The sequence below is a fragment of the Myotis brandtii genome, unplaced genomic scaffold (assembly GCF_000412655.1).
Source record: "Myotis brandtii unplaced genomic scaffold, ASM41265v1 scaffold165, whole genome shotgun sequence".
NCBI classification, from domain to species: Eukaryota; Metazoa; Chordata; class Mammalia; order Chiroptera; family Vespertilionidae; genus Myotis; species Myotis brandtii.
In genome coordinates, this window is record NW_005356042.1 from 2,828,536 (window position 1) to 2,843,832 (window position 15,297).

General features: G+C 57.9%; 1 protein-coding gene across 1 annotated transcript; it reads left to right on the plus strand.

Annotated features, from left to right (window-relative positions):
* SLC7A10 (solute carrier family 7 (neutral amino acid transporter light chain, asc system), member 10) lies at window positions 1–14,999 on the plus strand (the record flags this gene model as incomplete). Its single annotated transcript, XM_005862667.2, has 11 exons — window positions 1–52; window positions 8,432–8,636; window positions 11,235–11,386; window positions 11,592–11,717; window positions 11,787–11,940; window positions 12,701–12,824; window positions 12,907–13,010; window positions 13,355–13,451; window positions 13,670–13,819; window positions 14,369–14,546; window positions 14,782–14,999. Coding segments are annotated over 11 exons (1,473 nt in total), but the record flags the coding sequence as incomplete, so codon positions are not given.
* Between the last annotated feature and the right edge of the window lie 298 nt (window positions 15,000–15,297).

Genomic DNA, 15,297 nt, shown 5'->3' on the forward strand with positions numbered 1-15,297 from the left:
GTGACGCTCAAGAAGGAGATCGGGCTGGTGAGCGCCTGCACCATCATCATCGGTGAGCCGGGCCCCTGGCGGGCGGGTGCCTAGGATGCGGGGCTGAAGGCTGGAGGCGCACCTACCGGCCTGCGACGGTGGGACCGTAGGTGAGAGCACCTGCAGTGTCGCCCTTCACACGGGACCTCAGGCTTCTTGCTCCCACCTCCCCAGGCGCCTTGAATTGTTGTGAGTGAGGGAGATGCGGGTTCCTCCCGCAGCTGGGATCCTCATCCTGCCTTTACTTGGCTGTGGGGCTTTGGCCTGGCAGTTACTCATCTATGAAGTGGACAGCATTATAGTCTTGCCTGAAGTGCAGGAGCCTTGCAAGTGTGGGGGCTGGACAGGCCGACCGGGCTAAGGCCTCAGGTTCTGGGCTGTGGCTCAAGGTAAGTCCCTATTATGTGCACGGTCTGAGGGCCATGCTGTGGACGTGATTTAGTCTCAAAAGTAGGAGGGCCTGTGGGGAGACTGGACACACAGAGCCAGCCCAGTGGGGAAATAGGTTCAGAGCATATTTCTTGCAGCTTGATGGGGAGGAGGCCAGTGCTGAGGTGGGACAGGCCAAGCCTACAGAAAGCCAACTGCTCCCTGAGCTGGGATCCCAACAGGCACTCGAGTCCTCTGGCTCCCGGGCCCCAGCTTCCTCACTTGAGAATGGGTCCGTGTGTCCGGCCCCCAGACGGGGACTCCTAGGTAGACAGAGGGCTCAGGGACAGTGAGAACAGTGGAAGGATCTTCCTCTTTCGGTCCCAGGTCATGAATACTGACTTCTTGGGAACTGGCTAACCAGACCTGTGCCTGTGTCACGCCAGGTGCCTCAGAGACCTGTCTGTGTCCCAGGAGTCGTGGCTGGAGGGATGAATGACAGGGGTCTTGACTGCTCTCAACCTACCACCTCCCCAACCAGTGGGAACTGCTGGTGCATCCACTGCTCACCCATTTCCAGAACCCTGGTGATGGAGAGAGTTAAGGGCTCAGGATGGCAGACGGGGATCTTCACCTCCTCCTCTGCCCCACTTTGGGAGCTCCTGGACCCGGCTGGGGGCTGGCTCTTGGCTAGTCCCTGTCCCCACAGCAAGAGTTGCCTCAGAACACAGCCCCTGTGCAGGTAGCTCTCTGCCTCCCCATTGCCCCTGGAATGGCATCTCCCAGGAGCAGGTCCTGACCTGGCCCTGAGACCTTCTTGGCCTAGGGTGCCCCTGCTTGACTGTCAGCTGGCAGGAAGGGCTGGTTCCAGAGATTTGGCCAGGGTACCGATTAGAGCTTTGTCCCAGTCCGCACTCTTTCCAGGAGCTGTGCCCCCAGGAAGGGGAAGCCCACACATCATGGATGGGCCCAGAGGCTGGGGTCAAGAGGCATGTCTGGAGCCAGCTACAGCGCTCTTCCTGGGCCACCTCAGCAAGTCCAATGTCCTTGAGCTGTATTCCTACTCTGCCTCTCCAGGGGTGACTCGCCCAAGGGTGGCAGACTCAAGAACAGAACACAGATGACCTGACCCCAGCCCGGGACACTCCAGCAACCCTGCTTGGGGAGCCTTGAAGGGTAATAGCAGACAAGAGGCTGGAGTGGGCAGGAGACAGGCCAGGGGATCATCAACCTGAACAGAAGGTGACAGGAGAGGAGGGAGGAGGAAGGTATGGACTGAGTCAGGGTCTACTCTGCCCTCCCCACCTGATGCCCTGAAGGCCTCCACCAACTCCCATTCACTGTTCTCTGGGGGACCAACATCCCACCTTCCTGTCCTGGGGAACCTGCTCAAAATAAAAAATGTCTGTAAAGTACCATAATTTAGCTTTAAAGGTCTTGAGAGCTTTTTACTTTACTCCATAATCTTTGTTACCAGCTACTGAACTTATCTCCAAAGCTTCCCAGAAGATCCTATTCTCCCTTCCCTTTTACCCCCTGCCCCGCCCCAGGCTGAGGAGCGGTGCTTTCAGGAAATAGAAGGGCTTTGGGCTGGAATAAGATTCCACCTAAAATGTGTTTTGGACAGCACCTGCTGGCCTCTGTGAACACAACTGGAGGGGAACAGGCCAGCCTGGAGGAAAAAGCACCAGCTGGGGTGTGGCTGTGCGAGACATTGCCTTATCCAATATCTATTCAGAAAACCACCTCTTATCACTATATAAAACATGTCCTTTTATCTCATTTGAGTCTCATGCCTGCCTTACAAGATGAAAATTTGTACCCCATTTTACAAATGTAGAAACTGAGGCTGGAATGACACGACTGCTGGTGGTGGACTCGGGATTTGGGAGCAGATTTGGGTTCATTTCCCAATCCATTGCCCATCTACATACTGCTCTGGTGCTGGGCAAAATTGGGGCCAGAGTCATGTTCCTTATGGGGAAAGGTAAAGACTGAACTGGGAGCTCATCCACCCAGGGTTTACTGTGCTCTCCACTCCACCATGGATGGATGAACAAAGAGATGGACAGAAATCCCCCCCAACTTCCACACCCCCACCCAGGATTGCATGTACAGGGTGCCTTGTCCTGACTCAGGGACTTCAGCCAGTTCCCTCTCAATCCACACCCAAGGAAGGGATGTGCCCAGGTCCAGCAGAGTGGGAGTCACCCCTGGTCTGCTGACCAGCCTGTCCTGTCCTCCACTCTCTCCCTTTGACTCATTATCCAGCCCATGTAGGTATTTGTAGATCAGACTTAAGTATGTTCAGGGACTCGGGGATCTGCTTCATGAATCCATCTCCTTAGGAGCTAATCCTGCCCACCCAGGCCCATCTCTGTGGCTCCTCAGGACTGGAGGTGGTGGGGCTGCTGAGAGGATGGCCTTCTCCAGAACCCTGGCCCCTCCTCACCAAGACCCCCGGAGGCATTAAACCACACAGGAGCGTGCCTGCGCCTCACCACAGCCCCAGTGTATAGAAGAGGAAACTGAGGGCCTGAGGCTGCGACCAGCCCGGGTGCCCTTGTGTGCTCTGAGAAGCTGTTGGGGGCCGAGGCAGCTCTAACTACAAGGGCGGGACCTGCCAGCACTGGACACACTCATTCATCTATGTAACAGTTGGGTGCTGGAGACACAACAGGGAGCAGCACAGACAATATCCTTGTCTTGCGGGAGCTGACATGCCAGCATGGAAGTCAAAGGACAAATAAGATAAGCTGACTGCTCAGCCGACAGAGTGATGATAAGTGTGCTAAGGTGCGAAAATTAAGGCAGGAGAGAGGATTGTAGATAGCAGGAGTATAGAGTCAGGAGTGGGGTGGGATCCAAGTTTTCTGGCTTCTTTTCTTTTTGTGATGGCATGGAACAGAAGAGGGATGGCATGAGATGGGATGGGAGGGGCGGGGCTGGGATGCGATGGGGCTCCCCATGGAGCAGAGGCTGTCCGAAGCAAGGACAGAGCGGGAAGCCTGGTCAGGAGGGCACTCGAGTCACCTGGATAAGAGATGACAGTGGCTCAGAGCGGGATGCCAGCAGGGGAGGTGCTAAGAGGAGGTTCAGTTCTGGTGTGTTTGGTAGGTAAAGCAAAAGGATTTGTGATGATGAAGGATGTGTGAGGACACAGGATGTGGGGAAAAGAGAGGAGGCAAGAGTGGCACCAAGGTTGGGTCTGAGCAGGTGGGAGCACGGTCTGCCATTTATTGATCGGGGGAAGGCTGTGAGAGGAGCAGGTTTGGGGGAATGGGGCTGACAGTCAGGAACCCCGCTTTGAACGTGTGAGAGGAGTGGTGTCTATTTGCTGAGTAATCAATTGGTTATACTGGTTTAGTTTAGCAGGGAGGTTGTGCTAGGGATATAAATTTGGGAGTTTCCAGCAAACACTGGGGTCCTGGATGAGGTCTCCAAGGGAGTGAGTGTTGAAAGAAAAAGGAAGAGGCCCCAACACTAAGCCCCAGGCACTTGCTGTCTCGGATTTAGGAGAAATGAGAAGGGACCAGCAGAGGAGTTGGAGAAGGAGCAGCCAGCGAGGAGGGAGGAGGGCAGGAGGCTGCCCTGTGGGCAACAATGAGGCTGATGATGAGGCAAGTGCAATGAGGCCTGGGCTTGACTGCTGGATGCAGCAGCATGGAGCTCACCCAGGCACCTGGCGAGACTCAGTCTGGAGACAGGCACGGATGAGGCCCACTAGACAGGGCCAGGCTGGGCAGAGAGCTCCACACTTCGGCTCAGCCCTCTCTCAAAAGAAAAATGGGTTAGGCCGGACATGCATGCCGGCCAATTGGCAATTCCAGGCATGTCCTGGAAATGTCCCCACTCACCTCCCTAGAGTTCTGCCGAGACCTCAGCAGGCACTTTTGTCCCCCTGGAGGGGTGCCTGCCATACTCACTATAAGGACATTCATGTGCTTAAAAGCACAGGCCAACAGCAGGGCCCCCAAATTAGGGCCATGACTTCTGACCCCAGGGTATTGAGGTCCCATGGGGGTCATGTCTCCAAAGGCCAGATAGGGTGGCCTGAGGTGTCTTTAAAGGGGATGACAAAACTAGCTAAGATCCCCGGTACTTCCTGGGGCCTCCGATGTGCCAGGCGGGGCGGGGGCATGCCTACATCACTGCCTCATCTCCGCCTTTTACCGACGAGGCTGCGAGATGAAGTACCTTATCCACAGCCCCCATCACAAGGGAACTGGGATTCAAACCCAGATCTGGGAGTCTCAACTAGTAAGTGCCATTGCCCATGGCCTAGGGGCCTTAGGATCTACCAGTGGGAATCTGAAGCTCTTTGGGGCTTTTGTATCTTCCAGAGAATTTGGAAGCCAGAGGCCTCATTGATCAAGCCCAAATGGGAGGTGCTGGGACTCATTGCCCAGAACAAAGGAAGAAGGCCTGGCCCATGGCCAGCCCCCGATCAGGCCGAGCAGGGCAATGTGGCCATGCTGGCTAAGAGTCGGGGATAGGCAAGGCAGGTAGGAGGTGACTGTGAGCTCCTTGTCCTTCTGAGGGGGCTCAGGCCTTTCCTCTCAGGGTGGCAAATGAAGGAATCACTTCCTGGCCGTCATCCAGATACCATGGCAATGGGGCAGGGTCCAAGTTATTGGGCCAAGGTGGGCAGTCAGAAAGGGCTTCCTGGGGGTGGTGTTGCTTCTGGGAGGCCAGTGAGCCAGGGAGAGACCTTCACAGTGGGGAGCAGGGTCCCCTGAACAGTGTTTCCTTGGGCACCATGCAGATGTACAAGATACACGCACCCTGCCCAGCAGTGCCTCTGCCAAAGTCAGGGTTGGACCAGCCCTCTGTGGCCCCTTAGCCCAGTGGCGCTACCTGGCAGAAGGGGAAACTGAGGCCCAGAAGGGCGGGGCCGGCCTGAGGCTACACAGCCAACTCCTGGAAGAGTTTCTAGGGCTGAAGGGTGGTGCCGGCAACCTGACAGGACCTCCCTGCCTCCTCCCCAAGTCAGACTGTGCATTCCCCCCCACACACACACCAAGGGCAGCTGGCTCTTTCCGCCACCACCACCTCCACAGTCCACCCCTATGACCTTCATGGTCTGCCGGTCCCAGAAATAGGTCAGTGTGCACCGCAACAGCCAGGAGAATAATGGCCCTTTCTTCATTCCTCCCAGGATCCGGGTAAGCCCCTTCAGGCCAAACATCTTAATGTGATAAAAACCACCCAGCAGGGAAGGGAAGAGGGGCGGGAGGAGGGAAGAGGGGGCCTCCTCACATCCGTGTCCACCAGCCCGGGAGCTCTGACCCCTGCCCGCCAGGACCTGCAGGGATCACACAACAGCTGTCCCATGGGATGGATGGGAACATGGAAGCCTTGGACCCACAGGGTTTCCTGCCACCTTCTAGCACAAACCTGCAGCTGTCCAGGCCCAAGAGAGGTCCCCAAGCACCTGAGACATTAGCTGGCACACCTGCTTCTTTGAGCCACGTGGGGAGTAGTCCTTTGCTGTAGCCTGAGCCATGTGTCCAAAACAATAGTGATCCCTCACCCCGAGCCGGTCCCCAGGCCCCAACACTCGAGTCCCCAGCCTCTGGGCACAGGCTAGTGATATGTCCCTTTCAGATCCCAGCCTCCAGCACAAGGTACCAGCTGGCTTCCCTGAGTGCTGTGCCCTTGAGGCCCTGCCAAGCTGAATTGTGTAGAGTGGCGGGGTCCCCACGGGGTGCGTGGTTCGGGCTCTGGATGTCCCAGACCAAATGCATCTAGCTCCCGACAAGGCCACCCAGCCCCCACTGGCGTCCGACCTCACTGGCAACTACCACTCCACCAAGTCCTGAGAACACTGACTCCCCTGCCAGGTACAGCGAACTCAAAGCGTTTCAGAAACCCACCAGCCCACCCAGGACCTGGGCCCCCGCAGTAGGTGAGGGAGGTTCCTCTCCCGCTGGAAGCAGGCTGAGCAGCTGGAGGACGGGAATTCCTTCGTCCTTATCTGGATGTATTTAGGGCTCCTGGGATGTGACTGGAAAACCAAGTGGGGCGTCGTGGCCGTCAGACTGGAAATCTGTGTCGGCTGGGGGTGGGGGTGGGGGTGGAGGGTAGCACGGTGGACAAGGAATGCATGCAGATTGGCGGCCACCGCTGTGTCCTCTTCCAGACCCGCCTGTGGGCGTGGCAGGTGGAGCAGCAGGCTCTGGGCCGGTGGAGGTGCACTCCACGCAGGGCCCTGGCAGATGGGGGCGATCCTGATGAGGGGCTGAGCCTGCGTCCCAGTGTTGCTTTTTTATTCATGTGGCCTGTGGATTCTGGGATTATGTCCTCTGGGGCAGGCCCTAGTGCAAATCGCCAGTGACGTGACCTGACTCGCTTGCACAGATGATGAGACCCAGGTCACCCAGAACACCGTCCCCTCTTTGCTCTAATTGGCAGGGAGCTCAGGCCTAAGTGGGTGCTCAGAGTTTTGCTTATGCTGGGAACTGCCTTGCAGACCCTGAGTTGGCCCCTGAGTACTTCCCACTGTTCCATCCCAGACACTGTGAGTCGAAGGAGCACTGTCCCCCTCCCTTAATGCGCAGCCCCAGGGGCAGGGCAGACCTCCCATGACCCCGGCAGGTTTACTTGCACTGAACCTTGGAAGCCAGCCACCCTCTGCTCCCCTTCATGGTGCCTCTCCGGGCGGGCTGAGCAGAGACTGCTGCCCCCACTTCAGAGATGAGGAAACCAGTCATTTGCCTCAGGACATGGATGCCATTGGGGCATTAGGGTATTTACTCATCCATTAGTTTACTCAACAGATGTGTGTTGAGCACCTACTCTGTGCTGAGGAATCGAGGTGAGTGAAAGAGGTGAGGTTGCAGACAGTACACAGAATCATGCACATGGAGGTGGAAAGTACATGTGGATACAGCTGAAGGCTTCCCTTACGGTATCTCGCTGAACCCTCATAACAGTCCCGCTGTACAGACAGACTCGAGAGGCGACCTGAGCCGTGAGAGGGCTGGTCTCCTGGGCCCCAACCAGCGTTTCCCATTAGGGTCCTGGTTTGAGAGCAGTGACCTGTTTGCAACCAGTGGGCTGGCCCAAGGAGAGAGGCAGTCCGTGTCCAGACCCCAGGGCGGGCCAAGAGCCCCACTCTAGTGCCCGCTCCATTCCTTGCATGATGGCTGCGGACCAACCCCCAGCCCTGAAAACGGACCCTACTGGCCCTTGCCCAGGACCTGAAACATTCCCACAGTGCCAGGAAACAGGTCTCATTAGAGACTGTGCCTGTAGCCTGGGCCCTGGCTGGGTGCCTCCAGGAACCCAGGAAGCAAGCAGAGAAGCAACCTGGCAGGGAAAGGGGAGATGGGAGGTAAAGAAATAAAGAACAGGGCACCGTCTGGCGAACCACGGGCTGTGAAGTGGAAAGAGGAGCCCAAACCAGCATGGTCAAGGAGGGCTTCATAGAGGAGGAGCCGCTTCCTGAGTCACCTCATGGTTGGGACTTCAGCCAATAGGAAAGTGGCAGGAAAGTGTCATGGCCAAGGACTCGCTTTAAGAGGCCAGATTGGACATAGGACAGGTGACTGGAAGCTTGAAAAAACTGGAGGCCTCAGCCGGGGGCAAAGGGCTGTGGGAATGCACAGGGGTGGCCGCCACTCTGCCATCGTAGGACAGTACTGGAGGCTTGAAAAAACTGGAGGCCTCAGCCGGGGACAAAGGGCTGACCTGGGCCCTGTGGGAATGCACAGGGGTGGCCGCCACTCTGCCATCACTCAGGTGGCTGAGCCTCCTTGCTTGCCCCACCTCGTGGGAATAAGTGTGGGGGGCAGGCAGAGTAACAGGACCCATCTCTGGCTGGGGAGCCTGTGGACAAGGTGCCACTCCCATGCCAGGGACTAGGGAGGGGAGATGATCAGCCCAGAGTGGAGTTGCAGGGTTTGAGGGGCCCAGGACATCCATGCCTCCAGGCCCTCCTGTCTCCTCCAGGGAGCAGCCTGGGTTCTCGTCCTCACTGGAGCACCCAGAGCCCCACAGGGAAGGCTGATGCTCTCCATCTCCCCCACAGGGAACATCATAGGCTCCGGCATCTTCATCTCCCCCAAGGGCGTCCTGGAGCACTCTGGCTCTGTGGGTCTGGCCCTCTTCATCTGGGTCCTGGGCGGGGGCGTCACCGCCCTGGGCTCCCTCTGCTATGCGGAGCTGGGAGTCGCCATCCCTAAGTCTGGCGGGGACTATGCCTATGTCACGGAGATCTTCGGGGGCCTGGCTGGGTAAGTGTGGGGCGCCAGCGGCTCGGTGGTGGGTGGGGAGCCTCTCCAGAAGGGATGGCCAGCCGAGCCTGGACCTGGGTTTCCTCTTCTGCTTCTCACATCACAGGAAGTTCACGGGGATGGGCGGAGGGAAGGGGGTGGGGCACCTTCCAAGGCCAGGGTGGGCGAGAACAGTGCCCACCCCACTCAGGCTGGACACTGCAGCTGGCCCCTTGAACTCTGTTTCCTTTTAAATAAAGCTGTCTCTAAGCCCACTCCCCACCCAGGGCTTGTGGATGGGGAGGCCCTTACTATCTGAAACCTCTAGGTAATGCTAGCGTCGGGCAAAGATGGCCTTGAGTTTAGTGAGCCACAGGTGTGGGGAGGCGCATGGTGCTCCTGTCAGCGCCCTGCAAGAGCTCCTCTTTAAGTAGCTCCCAGCACTCCTTTGTTCACCAGTGAACATTCGCTGAGCACCCACAGTGTGAATAAAAGGATGTGCCCCTGTCCTCGCGGAGCAGCAGGGAAACCAGCCCTCAAAGGTGCTTAAAACCTAAAGGGTCCCAGCTTTGAGGGTGTGTGGGAGAGGCAGTGGCCCAGCAGCCAAGAGAGTGGGGTGCCAACCACCTAGGGAAGGCTCCCAGGAAAAACTACGTTTACACCAAAGCTTGGAGGAAGAGCGGTGTTTTCTCTGTGGAGCAGTTGGAGCATGTGCAGAGGGTGGTGGCCTGGCTGGCTTGTCAGATCCATGGTAGGCAATAGGGCTTGGAGGGGAGGGGGGCGAGGGGGGGCAGCCGGGGGATCAAAGCTATTGCAGTTGTCCAGCTGAGCCATGCTGAGGCCTCAATAAAGGTACAAGGAGATTCCATAAGCATTTAGGAGCCTGGTTCCGGAGGACGTGGTAGCCAGCGTGGCCTGAGGGGGAGGTGGGTGCCCCGGGAGTGACCCTTGCTTTCCCACTGGCAAACCTCCATAGATGGCGATGGGAGGGGGAGGGGAGGTTTTGGGTGGAGCTTGTTACATTGGTGGGGTCTGTGGCATATCTGGGGAAATGCACAGTCAGGTCTTGGCAGGGGGTTGGGTTGAGCTCAGGGAAAAAATCTGGTCTAAGTATAAAAAGTTTGGACCAGGGGACTTTAATGGAGCAGCTGTTGATGTGGCCCTGGCGGGGCACGCACACCGCTGGGTGCTCTCCTCTGGGGACAGGGTCCTCGCAGGGGCCTGGGGCCTGGGAAAGCTGAACAATTGTGCTGCACAACTAGAAAGCATATAGGGAAGGTGGGAGTGGGGGAGGGCCCAAGACCCTACCTCCTGACTCAGCCTGGGGGCGTCCAGCATCAAGGGTTAGCAGAGGGGAGCACCCAGCAAGCGGGGGGGGGGGGGGGACAGGGGTTGTGGAGTTAGGTTGCCCAGAAGCCAAGGCGTTGGGGCAGGGTGCAAAGCAAGGGGTAGGAAGCAGGGCTACAGAGCAAGGGTGAGGGCCAAAAGGAAGCCACCAAACTTGGTGCCTGGAGAGATCAATGATGTCCCTGGATGAGGCAATTCCCACTCTCGAGAGCTGGACAAGGGGCTAGGTCACAGGGGTGGGCAAACTTTTTGACTCGAGGGCCACAATGGGTTCTTAAACTGGACCGGAGGGCCGGAACAAAAGCATGGATGGAGTGTTGGTGTGAACTAATATAAATTCAAAGTAAACATCATTACATAAAAGGGTACGGTCTTTTTTTTTTTTTAGTTTTATTCATTTCAAATGGGCCGGATCCGGCCCGTGGGCCGTAGTTTGCCCACGGCTAGGACCACCCCCACTGACAGGTCCTCCCTGGGCGCAGGCAGAGCTCCCGGAACAAGTAGGGCCTCACAGCCTTGAGCAGGGCCCCCACTCCTACATGGCACCCTACAGAGCGAAATTGGAGAAGAGGGGACAGAAATTACTCCCCACCCCAGCCAGGGTTCTGCAAAGGCTGGTCCCTCAGGGCACCACAGCTCAAGTCATCTGCAGCCATGGGGCTCTGCTGAGAGCTGCTGCTGGAACCGACACTGCTGATCCGCCCCAACCCCATCCGCAGAGCAGGAAGCAGCCTGCGGCCAGGGGCTGTGTGGCCATTAGAGAGATGGTTGGCCCCAGCTAGCATGACTCAGTGGTTAAGTGTCAATCTATGAACCAGGAGATCACAGTTCCACTCCAAGTCAGGACACATGCCTGGTTTGCAGGCTCAATCTCCAGTGGGGGGCATGCAGAAGGCAGTCGGTCAATGGTTCTCTCTCATCATTGATGTTTCTCTCTCTCTCTTTCTCTCTCTCTCTCTCTCTCTCTCTCTCTCTCTCTCTCTCCCCCTTCCTCTCTAAAATTAATAAAAATATATTAAAAAGTAAATAAAAAGAAAGGTGGTTGGTTCCCCAGTCGGTTCTTGACACCTACCCAAGGGCAGCGTGTAGCTTTTCAACTGTGCTAAATGCAGTCTCTATTGAAAGCTGCCTCCTCGGACCGAAGCCAGCCTCCTGCGCTGGCACCAGCCCTTGGGTTCCAGGACCCAGGGTGCAGCCCTGCTCCACACCTCGGTCTGCTCTACTGGGAAGGCGATGGGATGCCTATGCCACTTGGGTCCTCACTCATTTCAGCTTCCTGCTGCTCTGGAGCGCAGTCCTTATCATGTACCCCACCAGCCTGGCCGTCATCTCCATGACCTTCTCCAACTACATACTGCAGCCCGTGTTCCCCAACTGCATCCCCCCCGCCGCAGCCTCCCGTGTGCTCTCCATGGCCTGCCTGAGTGAGTGCCCACCATGGGGCAGGGTGGGGCCTCTGCTGGGGAGGAGGGGAGGACTCCTCCAGCTGCCAGACCCATGGAGAGGGAGAGGCACTCTGGTTGCTGCAGGGTATGCCACCCTCCTGCAGCTCAGGCTGGACTTGGCTGTGGCCCACAACAAGGGTCTCGGCCTCAGGCGCCCACCCGCCCCCTTGCCTTTCCTCCCCAGTGCTCCTGACGTGGGTGAACAGCTCCAGCGTGCGCTGGGCCACACGCATCCAGGACATCTTCACCGGCGGGAAGCTGCTGGCCCTGTCGCTCATCATTGGCATGGGCTTTGTCCAGATCTTCCAAGGTAGGGCCAGGGTGGGCCTGTGCCCAGGGCTGGAGAGAGGAAACTGACCCTTGACCTCTGGACCCCCAGGACACTTCGAGGAGCTGCGGCCCAGCAATGCCTTCGACTTCTGGATGACACCCTCCGTGGGTCACCTGGCCCTGGCCTTCCTGCAGGGCTCCTTTGCCTTCAGCGGCTGGAACTTCCTCAATTATGTCACCGAGGAGCTAGTTGACCCTAGAAAGTGAGTGCACCCGGCTGGGCCTTGGGAAGGGGTGCGGCCCGGCGATGGGAGAGGCAGCCTCCCTGACAGACCTGCTACCACCTGTGACTTGGTCTGGTCATCTGCCTGCCCATGCCACTGCCCCACAGGAATGGCTCTAGATAGCCGGGGCGCTTGTGTTCCAGCCTGGCCCTGTATGGCTGTGGGCAAGTCATAGCCCTTTGCTGGGCCCCAGAAACACTGAATATCATTGTTCCGCTCTAAATGGATCCAGCTATTTGCATTTGGCCAAAAATTATACATGTGCACACAACATGGTCCCTGCAGATGAAGCCAGTGGCTCCATCTGATGCTCAGCCAGGGACCCCATAGTGAGCAGTCCCAGCAGGGGCTGGGCTGATAGGGAGTCCCAGGGGCACCCGGGTCCGTGGACTGAGCTCTCAGGGCACTGCTGGGATTTTCAAGGCTGATTTTGGCTGTATGCAATTTTCTCTTTATGTGCAGACATTAGACTCACCCCTTAGGTCCCAGGATATGCTGTGGCCCCTCCCCCATCTGCCTTCCTCCCACCAGCCTGTGCCCAAGCTGGGTTTAGGGAGTTGAGGGGGTGTGAGACAGATAGCAGTGCTGCCCCCTTCCCTGCCCTCAAGGCCCCCAATAGACACAGGCGATGGACACAAAGCTGCTCCTGTTGCTGGATCCCCTGGTCCCCCTCCTCACCCCTGGAACCCACCCCAGCCCCCAGAGGGCAGGCACTGATGTCCCCTCACCACTGCCCCAGGAACCTACCTCGAGCCATCTTCATCTCCATCCCGCTGGTCACCTTTGTGTACACCTTCACCAACATCGCTTACTTCACTGCCATGTCCCCCCAGGAGCTGCTGGCCTCGAACGCAGTGGCCGTGGTGAGTGGGGCCCCACTCGGTCCCCAGCCCTGCCCTACCCCCACCCAGCCTCATGCACTGCCTCTCTCCTGTGCTCACTCAGACCTTCGGGGAGAAGCTGCTGGGCTATTTTTCTTGGGTCATGCCCGTCTCCGTGGCACTTTCCACTTTCGGAGGGATCAATGGCTACCTGTTCACCTCCTCCAGGTGACTGGACTGGGGAAAGGGTGGCCCCGGTGAGGCAAGGTAGGTGCCCTGGCATGCAAGCAGTGCTGGGGGCCAAAGGACAAGAAACCCTGCCAGGTGGGGCCCTCCTGAAGCTGGGACAATGGACTCCCCATGAACAAATGTCGGATCCCAACTCAGGAACAAAAAGCAAGAGGGAGGCAGGCAAGAGGCGGGGAAGAACTGCCCAGTGGGCTGTTGGGGCCTAGAGCAAGGGGTCAGAGGTGACAACAAGAGGGATATCAGGTTTAGAGCGGAGATCCAGGATCTGGCCAGAGGGAAGGCCCGAGGCCGGCTCACAGCCCCCACCCATCTCTATCCCCCAGGCTGTGCTTCTCTGGAGCCCGCGAAGGGCACCTGCCCAGCCTACTGGCCATGATCCATGTCAGACGCTGCACCCCTATCCCCGCCCTCCTCGTCTGCGTAAGTTGGGTGACCCAGGCTGGTAGGGCAGGAAGCCCAAGCCACCAGTAATGTGGGCAGTAGCAGGGATGAGCTCTGGCCCTGGTGGGCAGCCCACGGAGGGAGTGGGGAGGGCCAGGGCTCACCGACCTCCTGACCTGAGCCCAGAGCCCCAGGACAGCCTGCAGGGCTGACAGAAGGCAGGCGGGAGGCCAGCCCTCAGCTCGGTCCTCTCCCAGTACGGGGCCACGGCGGTTATCTTGCTTGTGGGAGACACGTACACGCTCATCAACTACGTGTCCTTCATCAACTACCTCTGCTACGGCGTCACCATCCTGGGCCTGCTCGTGCTGCGCTGGAGACGGCCGGCGCTCCACAGGCCCATCAAGGTGAGAGTTTCACCCACTTGGGCATCCGTGGCGGGTGATGACAGGAATGGGGATTCCAGCTTTTGCCCCGTGCTAGGCCCTGCTCGGGGTTTTGTGTGCCCTGGCCTATTTAGTCCTCAGAACAACCCCATGAGGTGGGTGATTTGAATACTCGCTCATGGTTGCACAGGAGTTCATGAGCCCACAGCAAAACAAAAGACCCTAAACTGAGCTAAAAGAAAAGTCCCCCTGTTTGCAAATAAATCCTTGAGCTGGAGAAGGGTTCAGTGCCTGAAATGTGAGAGGCCAAAAAAGATTTGACCTGCAACCAAGTGCAAGCCTCAAGTCCACATACAGTCACTGTAGAGCTTGGAGCTGCTGACCCTGACAAATCCTTAACAATTTGGCCAACTGATGAATGGGCTTCCAGCATGTTGTGCTGCTGCCAGAAGGGGACCAGCCCCTCAGGGGTTAGCTCTCAGGAAAAGGTGGAAAGCACCAGGGCCCCCAGGGTGGTGGGGCAGGGTGAGGGGGGCCCCGCACCATTGGTGCTCCGCTCACTCACCACAGGTGAACCTCCTTGTCCCTGCTGCGTACTTGGTCTTCTGGGCGTTCCTGCTGATCTTCAGCTTCATCTCAGAGCCAATGGTGTGTGGGATCGGCGTCATCATCATCCTCACCGGCGTGCCCATTTTCTTCCTGGGAGTGTTCTGGAGAAGCAAACCAAAGTGTGTGCACAGACTCACGGGTGAGCTGGGCAGCCTCCCCCAAGTGCCGGGGCTAGAGATGGGACTCTTTAGGGGGGTCGCCCTTGAGCAGGGTCTACCAGCAGCTGTACTGGCAACACAGGGCCAACCACCCCAACTGTCTCCCCACGATGAGGCCCAAGTGTCCCGGACCCACCACAAATGCAGCAGCTCCCTGAGAACCCCCGTCCCACGGGTCAGATCCCAAGGTCCATCTGTCTGTCTGTCTGTCCTCAGAGTCAATGACACGCTGGGGGCAGGAGCTGTGCTTCGTGGTCTACCCCCAGGGCGCTCCCGAGGAGGAGGAGAATGGCCCCTGCCAGCCCTCCCCACTGCCCTCTGCGGACAAGCCCTTGAAGACACAATGAGACACTTATGGAGCCTGAAGCAGCTATTTCTGTTTACATGTTGTTTATTGAGGAGGTGTTTCGGAAAAAAAGTTGTTTTTCCTGGAAAAAAAGAGTTCCCACTCTTAGAGGCCTGTAATAAGGAAGCCCTGAGATGTGGACTAGGTCCCCTGCCAGCACGGCCCTGCAGGCTTTTCCTGAAACGATCTATGAATAAAACAGGGCTGGTGGTGCACTTGTCTCAGGTGAGTCCCAAGTGGGCATAACTCTGCGGGCACCTGTGGAGAGGTGGGGAAGGTGCCGCAGGCTCTGGAGGAGGCCCCTGCATTGGGGGCTCTGCCACTTGAGCCCCTGCATTGGAAGCTCTGCCACTTCCTCTCTGGGACTGGCAGTCGGGTCCAGCGCC